Source organism: Simochromis diagramma, unplaced genomic scaffold (genome assembly GCF_900408965.1).
Source record: "Simochromis diagramma unplaced genomic scaffold, fSimDia1.1 OVJJ01000596.1, whole genome shotgun sequence".
Lineage (NCBI taxonomy): Eukaryota > Metazoa > Chordata > Actinopteri > Cichliformes > Cichlidae > Simochromis > Simochromis diagramma.
In genome coordinates, this window is record NW_024387245.1 from 7,107,174 (window position 1) to 7,123,432 (window position 16,259).

The following is a 16,259-nucleotide window of genomic DNA, read 5'->3' on the forward strand; positions in this document are numbered from 1 at the left end:
GTAGTAAAACAGATGTGACGGTCATTTAAAAACTGCAGCAGTCTGCTACTGTGTGTCAATAAAACCCAAGCCAATAAAAATGAATAAAAAATAAAGATGGGCGTTTTGATTTCACCATGTGGTATTAACCCCAACAACAACTATCAGTAATAAAAAATGTTTTTCAATTGAAAAACGAGATTTTTTTTTCTAAGCCTATTTTTACATTATTTCATTTCAGACTGTTGTTAACTAAACTTTTTTTCTTGAATATTTTTAAAACATAAAACCCTGATTGCTCTTGTATGAGTAAACTGTCCTTGCTACTCAAATATCAAAAGTTTATCAGCAATTAATTTGATGTAACGGATTTGTGACATTGTCACAAAATAATTGGTCCAAACAGCATGTCAGGTAGGTTTCTCATAGTATATAAAAATGCAAACACATCAGTTTTGAGGTGTTTTTTTGTTTTGTTTTTTTACACAGAAAATCCAAAGTTTAGTGTGTAACCAGTACATTTGGGGAAAGAGTGCATGCTCACATTCCTCTCCAGAATACACAGGTTATAAACAACCACATGTCGACTGTCAATAAACGTATATGTACTGCCAAACCTCTGCCTTGAACTGTTACTTTTTAACATGGTTTATAAGGATGTTACAAAACAATAAACTCAAATTTGCAGTTAAATTCTCATTTAATCTTTCATTGCTACAATTATGTATCATATTTTTAAAAAGTGTTATGAAATGCTAAAAAATAAAAAAGCTGTAACAAAATTTTCTAAGAAGCTGAATTTCCACTGTAAACACAATAAATAGAAATGCAATCAGGAATAAAATGGAAACAACATTTGATTTAAAAAAAAAAAAAAAAGGACACGTGTATTTAAAACAAATTCCACAATTATGAAAAAAATAAGTCACACAAAAGTGGGTGAAAATGTCAGGCCACTAAATTAAGAATATTCATTAGTGATCTGCTAGAGAATCTCAAGCAGTGGTGAGGTTCACATAAAGTTAGGGGACCGCAGATACTAGACCTTTTATTTAATGAAAGAAAAGGAGTAAATCTTAAAATCAGTTTAGCACAATTTAACAAGTAGCCCGTGAATCTGAACAATTCTGTTGTCCCTAGCCTGCAGCAGCATTACTCATCTGCAGTCTCTAGATGTTTCACATGCTAGAAACTAGAGGGGACATAGATCATAGGAAACAGATTTCTTTTTACATTTTAAATTTTAAATTACCTTTTAAGGAAAAATATGGGGTCATTTTGAGTCTGTAAATATCTGGCAACTGAGGACACCAGTTGGACTTTTGGGAAAGGAATGTTCTCCCATTTTACTCTGACAGGATTATACATAGTAATTAAAAGGAGACCCAAGATAGATCCTTGGGCAATACCACAGATTAAAGAGAGGACACACCAGGTATCAGGCTATATAGCATCACTTCTTCTTGCTACTTGCTGCTAAATATCAACAAGCAAGGCCCATAAACAGCTTCTCCGTTTTACCAAAGTCACTGTGTCAGGACTTCTGATAGTGGTGCTCATAAAATGAATGAGTAAAGAGAACAGAACGACCTCATAGGAGGATAGTGGCTGACAGCGGGGGTAAAACAGACAGCTGGTTAACTCAAGTAACATATCATTAAAATGAATAATAATGATGAACAACACAATGAATACATTCCAGTTTTTTTATTATTATTTTTGCTTCTTCAGAAAACCAGATATTGCATCTATTAGAGCGTACCTTGCAGAAGTCTTGTACTGTCTATGAGGTAAATGTACCAACTTTGTAATAGCCACTGTTGTTTCCATGATTGTTGTTTTTGTTTTAACATTTTAAGCAGGAAGACAAACATCAGATTATCCAGAAATAAAGAGGAATCTCACCAAGTAACATTTACATATCTCTTTATTGTGCCAACTGATACCATGTAAATAAACCACCAAATGGAAGCAGTCAAAAGGAGGAAGAACACCAAGCTTACACAGCAAAGTTTACAAAAGACTCATTTACTAATAAAGTTGGCTTTAATTTTAGTGTAAAAATGATATCAATAATACCAGAGAGAAATCTGCAATAATATGTATTTTACTCATACAAACATTATCAGAAATAATATTTTCTTTCTTCATATGGCAGAAATAAGCATGTATTGATGAACAACTTGAAACTTTAAATTCTCCATTTCTGACAAAAATATACTCAAGACTTCACATCTAGTCTAGGAAAATAGTGCACAGCAATGGATTAGTCAGTAAAGAATAATGCCAAAGAGACGGCTATATTGGTATACAAAAGTGTTCATATATTAAAATATAACAGAACAACCATCCACAGACACAATCTTTTAAAAATCTGAAAGCACTGACAGTGTTTTCAAAGTCAGCTTCTGTCAGTTCTGACCAGATCTCGATGCAATAATGGAAAAGAACCAAAGAGGTGCACCATATTGCTTTAATGATTTAGTGATGACTATAACAGAGATGAGCAGTGACCTCATCTCTCAGTTATAGTCGTCACACCTTTCTCAGCTCTAAAGTCGACGTAAATGAGTCGACTTTCAGCAGATTGTTACACCGGACTGGCATTTACAGTTTTTGTGTGTTTGGCACTTGCAGCAGCGTAATTCACCAGTCAGTCGCTAATCAATGATTTAGATCAGTGAGCTCTAAACGATTATCAAAACACAATAATGGAGAAAAAAATACCTATAAATACTCAAGTAAGCTCTGCCTTACTTCAGCTGTTCTAAACCTTTAAACGTTTGTTTTCACTAATCTGGAAATGCGAGGGCAACAGTCTTGGACATTTCGTGGCGTTTTCACATCACATTTCAGATTCATGGGAATAATTTAAATGAACTGGTGCACAGGCAAGTGTTGAATCCAGTATGAATACCTTCAAACTACTAATGTGTCACATCTCTCTGAAAGATTACGATGGAGTACAGAGAGACCGATTAGGACTGATGGTTAGAATGCTTTCATACTGGCCAACTAAAACATTCTTGTTCACGATATGAATCAAAGCACCCCTCTCATTCTCATGTGGTCTGTATATGTACATGGCTCAGCTACTATTTTCCCTTAAACAGTCAAAACTCAGTCAAAGCAGGGAAACAAGGAAAAGTACAGTACAAAATACAACATCAATGATTGTACAGAACACCTGCAGGAGTCACAAATGTCTTCAAAGTGTCTTTTTGTCACAGAAGACTTCAGATTTGTCAAATGTGCACTTCAAGTCATTAAAATCTCACTGAAAAAACTGAACATCGGGTGAAATTCCTCCGATTTTGTGCAGTTATCGGATGTGACGGTGGCCTGGCAGTCAGTCGCCTGATAGTGCGTGGAGTGGAGCTCACATGCAGTTGACCACGTTGCTGGAGCCTTGTCCGACGTCTCTGATCTGGCTGACGTGAGACGAACAGACAGCGACTCCAGCTCCAGCACGGCAGTGAGACACTGAGCCCACCAGCTCCCACCTGAACAGCAAAGATACACAAATCAATAGACAATTAACAACAAGAACACTTTGGACTTTTAGAGGTCATTTTAAAATTCCATTATTTAGAAAACTACTCAAGTCCTTCAAATGTTTTAGGCTAAATATATGGTACATATATAATGTACAAATAATCTATAATTATGGACTTATGAGTGTCTAATGAGTGTAGCTCAAAAAAAACCAATCAAATTACAATGATAGATGGTTCAAGTCCCTATATTTTAATATTAATTTTCAAATCAAGTGAATGGTTTATCGGTATCCAAGCTAGGAATGATACCAGGAGCCAAATCAGCAGTTGACATAATGTATTCTTGTAAAAAGATGATTAATGATGTTGGATCAATTTGCCCACTGCCAGTAACCCTACTTTCATCAGACTCTTATTAAGAATCATCTAATAAATATCTAATTTTTGCTTTTTTATGTATATACATATTCTTGAAGAATAATAGTGGGAAAAAACCATTTGAAACAGGAATGCATCCAGAACATTTGCTGCTCAGTTTTACGCCTACTGAAAAAAGTTATTCTCTCACACCTCTGTACATGTAGAAACACAACCCTCATTCTTCTCCTACTGACCTGTTCATTCGTGGCTCAAAAGCCTCCACTGTGTTCAGGTAAATGTTCCCATTGTGTCCCCCGACTGCAAACACTCTTCCCATTACAGTGGCGACCCCGACCCCTCCACGTGGGGTGGTGAGCTCTGACACGTACTCCCAGCGGTGCATTCGTGGGTCAAAGCGCTCTACGGAGCTCAGTGGCGAGTTGTCATCAAAACCACCTTTGGAAAATTATAAGATAAGACAGTCATAAAAAATTTTATTTTGGGGGGATTTTTAGGATGTTGTTATAAATGTGAAACTCCCATGCGAAATAAAAAAAAATGCGTGAAATGCTGAGAATATTAGTAAAACCTCACACTCAGGTTTAACACCTGTTTTTAACACTGTCTCCCATAAAGACGGCATTTAACGACCTCCCCTGTACACTTCATGATGAGTTTTGACACCTCAGTATAGATATCAACACTAGGACGACTATTCAAATACTTTCTGTAGGGGTTTCAAGAGTAGCTGCAAACCCTCACTAATTACTCAAACAAATGTAGTTATTTTGTTCTATAAGCAGCTCTACAAGTAGCTATACAACAGTATTACATGTTTTTACCTGAAGCTGGTGAACCTCAAACAACTCTTTAAATTGAGGTGATGCAATAAAATCCTCTTTCTGTGAATCAGTTACCAAATAGCTTTACAAACAATGAACTTTCAGCTTTCCGGATTTTTAAATTGTTTGGTTCACCAAAGAAGCACGCATGAAAGAGGAAGCAAACATTGACAAACTGCATCATATAAATTCCGTGCAGTAAATTCCAACATTATTGGACTATCCAACGAATCAGCCTGTAGAGAAGAATATGACAAGTGTTCTCCTACAATTCCTCTTACCCACTACATAGAGGCAGCCATTGAGTTTGCTGACTCCATTTCCAGCCCGACGCTGTCCCATCTCGCAGACCTCCGTCCACTTGTTGAGATGAGGATTAAACCGTTCCACACTGGACAGTGACGCCACGCCGTCGTTGCCTCCCACAGCATACACAAAATTCTGAAAATGGGAGAGCATAAAGTAGTTAAGTGCTGAGTACATATCGCAGATCAGATGTTTTTGACCTTTCTCTTCAGTTTTACCCCCAGTGCCACAGATCCAACTCCTCCCCTGGGGGTGTTCATCGGCGCCACGGCACTCCAGCAGTCACTTTCGATGTCATAACGCTCCACGTCGTTGAAACAGGAGTTGTCGTCCAGACCTCCAATAGCATATATAGGACCACCAAGGGCTGCCAGGGCTATCCCCCTCCTGAAATACATATGTTCATGAAACTTGCCATACAGTTAATGCTTCACAGAAAGAAATGTACATTCCTTACTATGGAACAGGATCAAAACTTGTAATTTTTTTCTTTCTGTGTGATCATTAAATATTTTTAAATCACTCCAACTTTTCTTCAGGAGTTGCACTGGAGCAAATTTTCGATTGATACCTTTTGGTATTCATCGACGCTTTCATCATCCACTTGTTAGTGAAGGGGTCAAACATCTCCATGTTTCCCAAGTGTTCATTACCATCATGGCCCCCAACAGCATAAACTTTGCCTGAAGAAAACAAATTGTAATTCCCTGTTTGTTTACCATCACATGACCAGAATATGAACTGATACCATTAATATTGACATACTGCACACTAATCAGAAAATCACTGATTGGCCACATCTTATAAGTCCTATTAGTATCAAGCATTAGCAGCAGATCCTTAATGTCCAGTTAATTGGAAGGTGCAGCTCTCCTGGATCAGACTCATCTGTTCATTTTTTTCATGGTTATGATTTCTTTCTCCTCAAGAACACTTGCACCAGTGAACAGCAGCATCCGACTGACAACCATATTGGTATGAGACAATTTAACTGTGTGATCAGGAGGATCTGGCTCATCTGTGCCCACTTTTGAATTTACTGAGTATGTTGTACTCTACTCCCTCAGCTTCCATAGCTCAACATTTCATCGTTCAGGTGAAAATGTTCTTGTTTACATTCTGGAACGCAATCATACGACATCTTTCTTACCTCCTACAGATATTACGCCCACGTGACGCCGTCTGCTGTTCATTTCAGGGCCAAAAAACCAGCTGTTCTTAGTGATGGAGTAACACTCAATGCTGCGAAACGGGTCACCAGAACCGCCCCGGCCACCCACGCAGAACAAAACTCCTGAGGAAACAATTGGACAGAACAAATGCCTGGCACTCTGAGGTCTTCAGAAAGAAGATGAAAAACACTTTAGCCAACATGGAAAAGTTAATATAAATTACAAGTTATTAAAAGTTTTGAAAGATCTATTTGAGCATGAGATTCAGGGCCCTTATTTTTCATGGCATGGCAGCAACTTTTAAACTTTTAGCATCCGAGTGAAAATTAGGTCTTGAATTTCTTTACTAAGAGAAGTCTGGAAAAATCAAGCAGAGCATTGCTTTCACTTATACACTGTCCTACATTTCTTTTAATAAAAAAAAACATGTTTGCAAACCAATGCAGTGTGACATCAGTGCATCTTCTAGAAGCAAAATATAAAGTCTTTCACTCCATTCATTGTATCTGACATGACACAAACTTGTAGCAAAATACTTGGAACCCCTGAGACACCCCCGCCTTTTCTCCTGTGATGGTGTGACAGTGTAGGTTTTTTGTCACTTTTGCAAAATAACTGCAGAAAGGCATAACTGATCAGTGGTCTTTGATCAGTGGTCATGAGAATTTGCATAATTATGATTAAGGAACTGACCTCCCAGCTCATTGTTCCTTCACTGGGCTGGTTTCAGTCATTATGCAAATGTACTGTTTATAAGATTGGGGAAACCTGCAGTCAGCTGAGACTGAAGAAGTCACTTGGATGAGTGACGAAACGTTTCTCCCACAAAACGCTACGTCCAGATGAACAGAATCAACTTTTGGAGAAAGGCATAATATGTTTACCATTTTCCCAAAGCCTTTATCCATTAAACACTGTGTTACTCACAGTGTTTAATGGACACTCAGCTTTGGCCAAATGGAATAGGACTGCAATTGTGATTTTAGTGTATGTTGGTGAGCTGACACACTCTACAGGCTCACTTTATGGACATTTGAGATTAGCAAACATTGCACTGTTTCTCTTGACCTTCGTGCATGAATTACATTTTAGGTTGTGGTGTTTTCAGGTGGCTGAAGTATTGCCCATTAAATGTCCAGTACCTTCTGTTGTAGCAGACGTCATCTGATTTTTGTTGTACATCTACCTTTTAACATTAATCCAGGAAACCTCAAGCTGCATGGTACAAGGAACAGCTGTGATTGGCTCATGTAGTCAGGCACTGATTCAAATCTTTCCCTCCTGAACGCCTACTAGGGGTAACCCAAGTTTCTCTTTTCTGAACAGAGTAATTTCTGTCCTATTTCAGGCCTGCTTCAAAAGTTATTGGTGATGGTTTCTGTCTATATAGCTTACTATGGCTACCCTCAGAACAACCTGGAACCTATTCTAAATTGTCATCAAACCTCGTCTTTGTTGATATTTACTGAGGAGTAAAACCTGGTCATTAAGGGTACAGGAGAGGTCATTAAATGTCCTTTTTTATATGGAAAGGAGTCAAGGAGCCCTTGATTTGCTTTTGTGTGGAGTTCAATTGACAGAGCACGCATTTTCGATATCGCTCAATCATGTGTACATTTAATGAATTCAATTAATTGCGCAACCATACTTTAGACTGCTATAATATGCCTCTGCAGCTCAGCAACAATGTCTCACTGCCACCTTTTCAATTTTATTATGTTTAATTCTTAAAATGCAAGCACAGTTACACGTTACAGTGACTATTTGAAGTGAGGAGCATTAGGAATGAAGAGATAGTTTGGGTTGTTTCAGTGATATTCATCAGCACTGTGCTACTTATCTCTAGCTTGACTATAATTAAAACCCCCAAACCATCTGCCTATAACAGCAGATTTAAGGTACTAATGTAATGTGATGTAAATAGGTCCGTAACTGCACATGAACTTGCAAAAAGCCACTTGGTTTTATGTCTGCAAGTGTGCTTTTATAAAGATAAGAAAATGTGCTGTAATGACTTTCTAAATGCCATAAAACAAAAGACTTGTTACATGCTCACAGCAGAGCACCACCATATAAAGGTACCTGCAGTGTGCTTCCTGGGTATGGTACGGACTGAATACTCAAAGTCTGGAACCACCTTGTTGTTGAGGTGCAGGTGGTAGTTTCTGGCTTCATCCATCAAGTCACGACAGCTCAGGTTACCTTTGATCATCTCGTCTTTTGCCACGGTTCCAGTCAGAAACTCTACTGGTAGTAGGGGCAGGCGCACCTAAGGAAAAGACAAACATACATGCGGGTGTCATGCGGATGCTAAAGCGATTATATAACACTCCTTTTACTCACAGTTATTCCCCTAAACATTCAGGTAATCAGTAAACCAGGTGATAAACTCTGACTTCTGACACACATTCAAGAATACAACACTAATATAAAAAATAAAAAACCTTTCCAGGCCATTCTCAAACCTGAGACATGATCTGGTCCAGCCAGGCCTCGTGGTGCTGTGGGTTTGCGTTAAGCCATTTCACTGCTGCATTGTACACCTGTGTCTCCGAGTGAATATTGAGGTCGCTGGAGGACAGTAATGTACGCAAGTGCTGGGGAGACACACATGTGAAGTCCTCACACTCCACTACCTCTGTGAAGTGCTCGCAGGCGTAGCGGTCAGCCATGTCCATCAGGTCCACCCGATTGTGGCTCTCGGCAAAGGTTCGAACTGCCAGGCAGTTGGTGGGGTGAAAGTGTGCCTTCATGTATTCACAGCAGGCTCTCGCCACCAACTCAACCTATTTGAAAGAGGCAATAAATCAACTTCAAACATTATGAGTTGGATTATATAATTCAGTGTTTTTCTAGATTAAAACTGTCATTATGCATTAATGTGGTAAATCAAAACTATACTTGAAACGCAGGACACCTCTGTTCATGTTATAATCAGATGCTAGTGCTTGTTGTGCTTGTCTACCTGAAGGATGCAGGCAGCATAAAGCAGTGGCTGGACATTATCCACAGTTAAGGTGAGCTTGGAGGAATAAGCAAAATGCACCAGGTCCTGAATGGCATCACCATCAAAGTCTTTAATTTCTATCAGTTCCTGCTTGGCTTCAGACATCTCTGACAGGAACATGGCCCTGAGGAAATGAAAAAGTCACTTGAACATAAAGATTCAAAACAAGGCACCAGCTAATGTTTAAAAATGCAACCATGGTTCACATTACAAGTTGCCAAAAATCGATACTTTGACAGCAGTAACCTTTTAGTCTATAAAAACTGATTTTAGCTGAAAATAAACTTTAAACACTAATAAGAGTTTGGATTTTTAAATAAATTATTGTAATGTAAATATTAAAATTTTTTCAAATACTGTTCATCTGCAGCACAGTGGTCCCTCGTTTATTGCGGGTGTTACGTTCCAAAAATAATCCGCAATAGGTGAAATCCACAAAGTAGCGAAGTTTCTTTCTTACAATTATTATAGATGTTTTAAGGCTGTAAAACCCCTCACTACACACTTTATACACTTTTCTCAGACAGGCGTGAACATTTTGACACGTTTCTCTCTTGTTTAAACTCTCTCAAAGTTCAAACCTTCGTAGAAAAACAAGTCCAGTATTATAGAATGAAACCAAAGTCAAACCATGTTTTCAGGTCCAGAACATGGGAATAGAGCAGCTGTGAGAGAATTCAACATTAATGAATTAATGGTACGGAAGTGGAGGAAGCAAGAAGAATGAGTTGAGTAAAGTTTGATTGGTTTCACTTAATGCGCCTTATAATCCTTTGACGTCGACACTGTTGTGTTTGTTGTCTTCTGCCTGTGATGATTTATGTAAATTTGACAAGCTGAGCGCATTCTGTATTGTACAGGAGACACGGCACGAGATTTATTGAAAATTGTCTACAGCCGATCAGGATGCAGAACACAATGCGCTGTAAAAAAACAAAAAACCAAACATGCAAAATTGCACACAAAAAAATCTGCGAAACAGCGAGGCCACGAAAAGTGAACCGCGATATAACGAGGGACCACTGTATGTTTTTTTTGTTTTTGGGCTTGCCGCTTCTTTTGTCTTTTTTTTTGTGAGGACACACTGCACACCATGCTGTTGCAGGTTTTGAGCTGATAGATCTTCGGGAATCATCTTGTTGTTGCAAAAATACCAATTTATGCATTTCTCCGAAAACTGTCAGCTACAAGGACTGAAAATGATTGAAAAAGCAGCCAGTGTCGTAAAGAAAAAGTAAAACTTAACAAATAAAAGGTGGAAAAGTCACTGGTTTGCCAGTTTTGGCCATTGTTATCTTATTTATTTGCAAACTGGATATGATGAGGGAGTTGTGGACCGTTCTTAGAACACAATATACAAAATCAAACCATACTGTGTTAGATAAGGCTTAAAACTAACAACTGAGACAATAAACCCGTTAGTAAAACTTTGTGTCCTTAGGTCGCACATTTTTCTGTACATACAGATATCTTTTTTTTTTTTTAAATCCAAGAAGTCTCCCCCCTATGGCTGTTAGAAAAAAAACCAGGGTTAAGACACCGATACAGGCAAAACATACCTGAAGTAAGGGATAACACAGGCCAGCACCAACTTGTGGCAGTGTATCAACCTGCTGCCAACCTAGAAAAAGAAAAACAGAAAATACATGATACAAGCACACTTTGACATCATTACATTAGGGCTACACGATTAATCAAATTTTAATCTCAATCAAAACTAGTTTCCTTCAGTGATACTGAAAAATGTGCTCCAACAGTGACACAAACTCAAGCATTCCCTAAATCACTGCCTATGTCTGCATGCGCCAAACACCGGAGTTCCCTTTACCACCCAGCATCACGTTTCCTGGAATAGTGTGGATGAAGTCGGAAGCTGATGAACTTGTTCCTTCAAGAGAATCATCATCTGCCGTTTGGGTTTAGTGCAACCAAAATAGATTATGTGCAAAAGATTACACCACAACACAACCCACCTAACATACTAAGTGCTCTGAAAACACACCACAAACTGCAGTATGATAATGAATAAAAGCCAAGAAGAACAATCCAAGGTGAACCTGGCAACACCAACTCAGACGTCCACGAATGCATTCATGGAGCTTACAAACACTGACTGAAATCACAGACACAACTGTATTCTTTTTGGCTAAAGTGCGTCCACTAAACATGATGAGTAAATGGATGTTTCAGGAAAATAATCAACTTTACTACAAAACATATTTTATCCCCTCATAGAGTTATGTGTGGCGATAGCTGCACTATATACAAAATGAGGGACCTCACTGCTGTCCAATGCTTTGCTACAAGTTTTATTCACATCATGAAAATCCAATAAATAGAGTGAAACATTAGCTCCTAGGGGATGCACTTGAGCCAGGTGAATAAACATCTTTCACAATGTAAAAGAGAAAGCAGTGCCTTGTGAATTTATCTTTGTCTTTTCTTTGCATTACAGTTTTCCTGTAAGGGCTGCACCCAAATCAGGTGGACAAGGGGGACCAATTTTATTTCGATACACAGATCTGTGTATTATTAAGAATGTAATATGGATTATATATTATAGTATTATACTTCCATGAAAGAGCAATAAAAATGTCTATTGCCATGGAAATCAATAAATTATCCTGACAAATAATCACGATCTCAATATTGATCAAAAATAACTGTATAGCCCTAATGTACAGGGTGGGCCATTTATATGGATACACCGTAATAACATGGGAATGGTTGGTGATATTAAAGTCCTGTTTGTGGCACATTAGTATATGTGAGGGGGCAAACTCCTCAACATGGGTGGTGGCCATGGTGGCCATTTAAAAGTCGGCCATCTTGGATACAACTTTTGTTTTTTTCAATAGGAAGAGGGCCATGTGACACATCAAACTTATTGGTAATGTCACAAGAAAAACAATGGTGTGCTTGGTTTCAACGTAACTTTATTCTTTCATGAGTTATTTACAAGTTTCTCTTTGTTCACAGAGGTTAAAACGTGAGGAGCGGATCGAAATTGTGTTGATATCTGGTGAACGCAGTAACCGGGTCATTGCAGCAGATTTCAATGCAAGACACCCTACGAGACCACCCATCTCCCATGCTACAGTCAGCAAACTGCTTGGTAAGTTTCGTGAAACTGGTTCAGTGTTGGATTTGCCAAAATGTAGACGCAAGAAAACTGTCACTAATGAAGAAACATCAGTGGCTGTCCTAGCTTCATTCAGCAAGAGCCCACAGCGTAGCACTCGCCGCATGTCACTGGAGAGTGGCATTAGTCGAACATCCCTTCGGCGGATATTAGCTACTCACAAATGGCACCCTTACAAACTCCAGCGACTGCAGCATCTCAACGAGGATGACCCAGATCTGCGCACAGAATTTGCAGAATGGGCAAAACAAAAATTGGAACAGGTGATGAGGCAAACTTTTATGTGAATGGTGACGTTAACAAACAAAACCACCGCTATTGGTCTGACACTAACCCACATTGGATGGATCCCTCCAAGACTATTGGAACAACAAAAGTGATGGTTTGGTGTGGTATATGGGATACAACGATAGTGGGTCCATTCTTCATCCATGGAAACCTCAAGGCCACTGGATATTTGAAATTGCTACATGATGATGTGTTTCCCTCTTCATGCACTGAAGCTGGCACGTTCCCTGAGTTTTTCCAGCAAGATGGTGCACCACCACATTATGGGTGCCAGGTCCGAGCATTCCTAGATGAACAGTTTCCTGGAAAGTGGATTGGTCGTCGTGGGCCAGTTGAATCGCCCCCAAGGTCTCCCGATCTGACCCCCTTAGACTTTTATCTTTGGGGTCATCTGAAGGCAATTGTCTATGGTGTGAAGATAAGAGATGTGCAGCACCTGTAACTACGGATACTGGATGCCTGTGCTGGCATTTCTCCTGCGGTGTTGCTATCAGTGTGTGAAGAGTGGGAGAAGAGGGTTGCATTGACAATCCAACACAATGGGCAGCACATTGAACACATGTTATAAGTGGTCAGAAACTTGTAAATAACTCATGAAAGAATAAAGTTACGTTGAAACCAAGCACACCATTGTTTTTCTTGTGACATTGCCAATAAGTTTGATGTGTCACATGACCCTCTTCCTATTGAAAAAACCAAAAGTTGTATCCAAGATGGCCGACTTCTAAATGGCCACCATGGTCACCACCCATCTTCAGGAGTTTGCCCCCTCACATATACTAATGTGCCACAAACAGGACTTTAATATCACCAACCATTCCCATGTTATTATGGTGTATCCATATAAATGGCCCACCCTGTATATAAGTTACTCCTTAATGTTCAACATGTGATGTGATTTTGGCATTAGTTCTGAAATTGTGAATAGGCCAATCTAGAAACCAAAAACCAAAAAGTAAAAAGGAACAAATCTTTCTCGAGTCCAGGTGTATAGGCCCACCTTCAGCGTGACGTCACAGAGTTCACCCACTTCATAGAAATGTCGGAGCGAGTTATGGAAGTCCTTCCAGGCTTCATGAGCCTCAAAGACAAAGGACCCGTCAGGTTCACATTCTGATTTCAATGCCCTGCTTGCAGGTCGCTTCTCCTTGGACTTCAGCTGTTTGGCATGGTCTGGCACCACATCCCCCGGTGCCATAGTGGGCTACAGGAAACAACACCTAGATGGTAAAAATAGAAGCCAGTAAATACATAAAATCATATTCTTTCTACTTAGGTCTTTTTTGTTTTGCAGTGTTTTAACAATACAGATGCTTTAATTCTATTTAAATCAGTTGATTTTATGTTAAAATAACTGCAAATGTTCACACATAAGTGTCTGCTACAAGGAAAGCAGTGGAATAGTGAATCTCCTCTCCCGTCTCTATATTTATGGGTCATTCATAAGGCTCTATCGCTGTTCATCTTTTCTCAGTTTTATTGGATTGTAGCGCAAGACTGTTAAAAAAAACAACAAAAAACCCAACCCAACAATACTAACAGTCTAATCACAGCCTGTAATCAATAATAAGTGCAATTTTTAAATTCCACTGAATTCAACTGCATCCAACAACTGCAACCGCACAAATAACAGCAACCTTCAAGAGAGGCAACGAAGAGGAAGTGAGGGGTGGGGGACACGACCTGTCAGCTGAGCAAGTTAAGTCAGTATTCCTCCCCCGTTTTAGTGTCACTTCTTCACTACTTTAGCAAAACACAGGAAAAGCAGTTCCCTCAAACACACAAATCACACTTTAAAAATGAAAAAACTAAACAATCTAATCCATTAAAAAAAAAACCTACCGATCGGTGAATCTGATGAACAATTTCCAAAATTGATACGTCTTTATTTAAGAACAGAAAGTGAGAGTAACAGCTGAAGCTTTAAGCTCCACCTACGCTTTACAGATGATGTACTGTCTCGCTTTTTTAAAGCTATGCCCCTGATACTGAATAGCCTCAGTGTATCGCCCCCTCATCACTAGTCCTCTCAGCTAAAAGAGCAGAAAACATCAAGTCCCATCATATGCACTTATGATCAAAGCCAATCGCCACTTCTCTTCTACTTTGTAGACTTGTGGATAGGCGTCAACATATGTAGGGATGCAGCAATATCCATTTTATTTAAAAGGCAAAAGCTGGGTTGGCCTAAGCAACCGTTGGAGGTGGTTTTAAGATGCTAAGATGATCAGACTGTGTTATTTTATTTATAAAGAGGAAGTGGAGTGAGAGAGTCAATAATTTAACGACAGATGCAGTGCACGACTACTGCTCAAAGTGCACACAGAAGGATGATAACAACCACATTTTCTCATGTGGCACAAAAATCAAGACTCCCACTGATGAAATAACGGGATCAATGTGAGGCACTTTAGCATACAAAGAGAGTCACGCTCTTCCAAAGACCTACAGTTGTCATGTCAAATTACTTCACCTACTTCCAAGGGAGCACTGCAAGTGCCCTTAATGAGGCCAAATGTTGTTCTTTGTCATTAACTGAGTAATAAAACTGACAAGTGAATGCACACTGAGTTAAGGGTCAGGCAGCTCTTGAAAGTGTCTGATAAATGTCAAAGGGCCAATCTGCAATACAGTTATCTGCACAGAGTTTGCATTTACATCATCTTCTCTGCCATGGATAGCATTTAGCACACTTCATCTACACCTATAGATTATTGTCGCATTTATCAGATATTATATCTTGTACAGGTCTCATGCTTTAAGTAGCCCTCAGTGCACTAAATAATCTGCACCAACTTAAATATTGCATCTAGCTGTTCTGCGTAAAGAACATTAAGGACAGGTTTCATCCAAGATTGCTTTACTGCATGTAGGTAAATTGTTAAACTCGGTCAAAACGGTCGACAAAACAACTGAACTAAAATCTCTGTCGACATACATTCATCCAAAGGTCAACAATTTGTGAATCGATACGCAATTATGGTTTAGTCTCCACAGTATAGCACCACTAGTTAGTTACGCATAGTATGCTCGTTTGTGTCTTAAAAACCAGGGAAATGAAATTACACTGCTCTGCATTATAAATCTAGACAGCTAGGCTAGCAGCAGATTATTGGCTAGCTTGTTTGCTAAAAGCAGCTACTAGGCAGATTAGCATTCGCATGACAGCTAACGTTGTCTGACAGGAAACGGACAAGATGAGGACACAAATTTAGCCCCCCCAAAAAGTTACAGCAGAACTGCGATAAATAAAAAAAGTTAATTTTCATAAGCGTTCAAATGAATTATAAAGAAATACCTCATGTCGCAGCGAGAATTAAGATGCCGGCTTCATTGAGGGGAATGCTTTGCTGCTTGGCAGTGGCACGTTTGTTGTGATTCCAGGTGCTTCACGGGTAATGTAGTTTCAAAGAAGTACAGAAAAAGAAGCAGAAGTAACAAAATGTAAGCTAAATAAAGCGGTCTCTGTGACACCCTGAAATATCCCCCACACACCTGCCTCTCGGTTCTGAGATACTGACACTTCAACGTTGATGTCTGACATCTAAGACATTAAATTTGATAGCGATAAAAATATCAATATCAAATCTGTTACAGTGTAATGGTGCCAGCTTAAAAGTTAAAGCATCTAAAAAGCAGTACAACAGTACTATGGTGTGTGTGTGT

The 16,259-nt window shown here is 39.1% G+C and overlaps 1 protein-coding gene across 1 annotated transcript; it reads right to left on the reverse strand.

Moving 5' to 3' along the window:
• Positions 1–1,888: 1,888 nt before the first annotated feature.
• Positions 1,889–16,020, reverse strand: klhl8 (kelch-like family member 8). The gene is made up of 12 exons (XM_040000988.1): positions 15,892–16,020; positions 13,594–13,813; positions 10,723–10,784; positions 9,122–9,287; positions 8,622–8,942; positions 8,239–8,425; positions 6,135–6,278; positions 5,556–5,667; positions 5,203–5,371; positions 4,960–5,119; positions 4,091–4,292; positions 1,889–3,482 (listed from the first exon to the last, which is right to left on the reverse strand). The coding sequence occupies exons 2-12, from the start codon at positions 13,789–13,791 to the stop codon at positions 3,359–3,361; spliced, it is 1,845 nt and encodes a 614-aa protein (XP_039856922.1). The 5' UTR covers positions 13,792–13,813; positions 15,892–16,020; the 3' UTR covers positions 1,889–3,358.
• Between the last annotated feature and the right edge of the window lie 239 nt (positions 16,021–16,259).

Excerpts from the sequence above, each read along its gene's own strand:
- klhl8 (XM_040000988.1), bottom strand. The coding sequence starts at position 13,791 with ATGGCACCGGGGGATGTGGTGCCAGACCATGCCAAACAGCTGAAGTCC. Across the intron at positions 10,785-13,593 it reads TCTGTGACGTCACGCTGAAG|GTTGGCAGCAGGTTGATACA; the intron begins GTGGGCCTATAC and ends TTCTTTTTCTAG. Across the intron at positions 8,943-9,121 it reads ATGCTGCCTGCATCCTTCAG|GTTGAGTTGGTGGCGAGAGC; the intron begins GTAGACAAGCAC and ends TCTTTCAAATAG.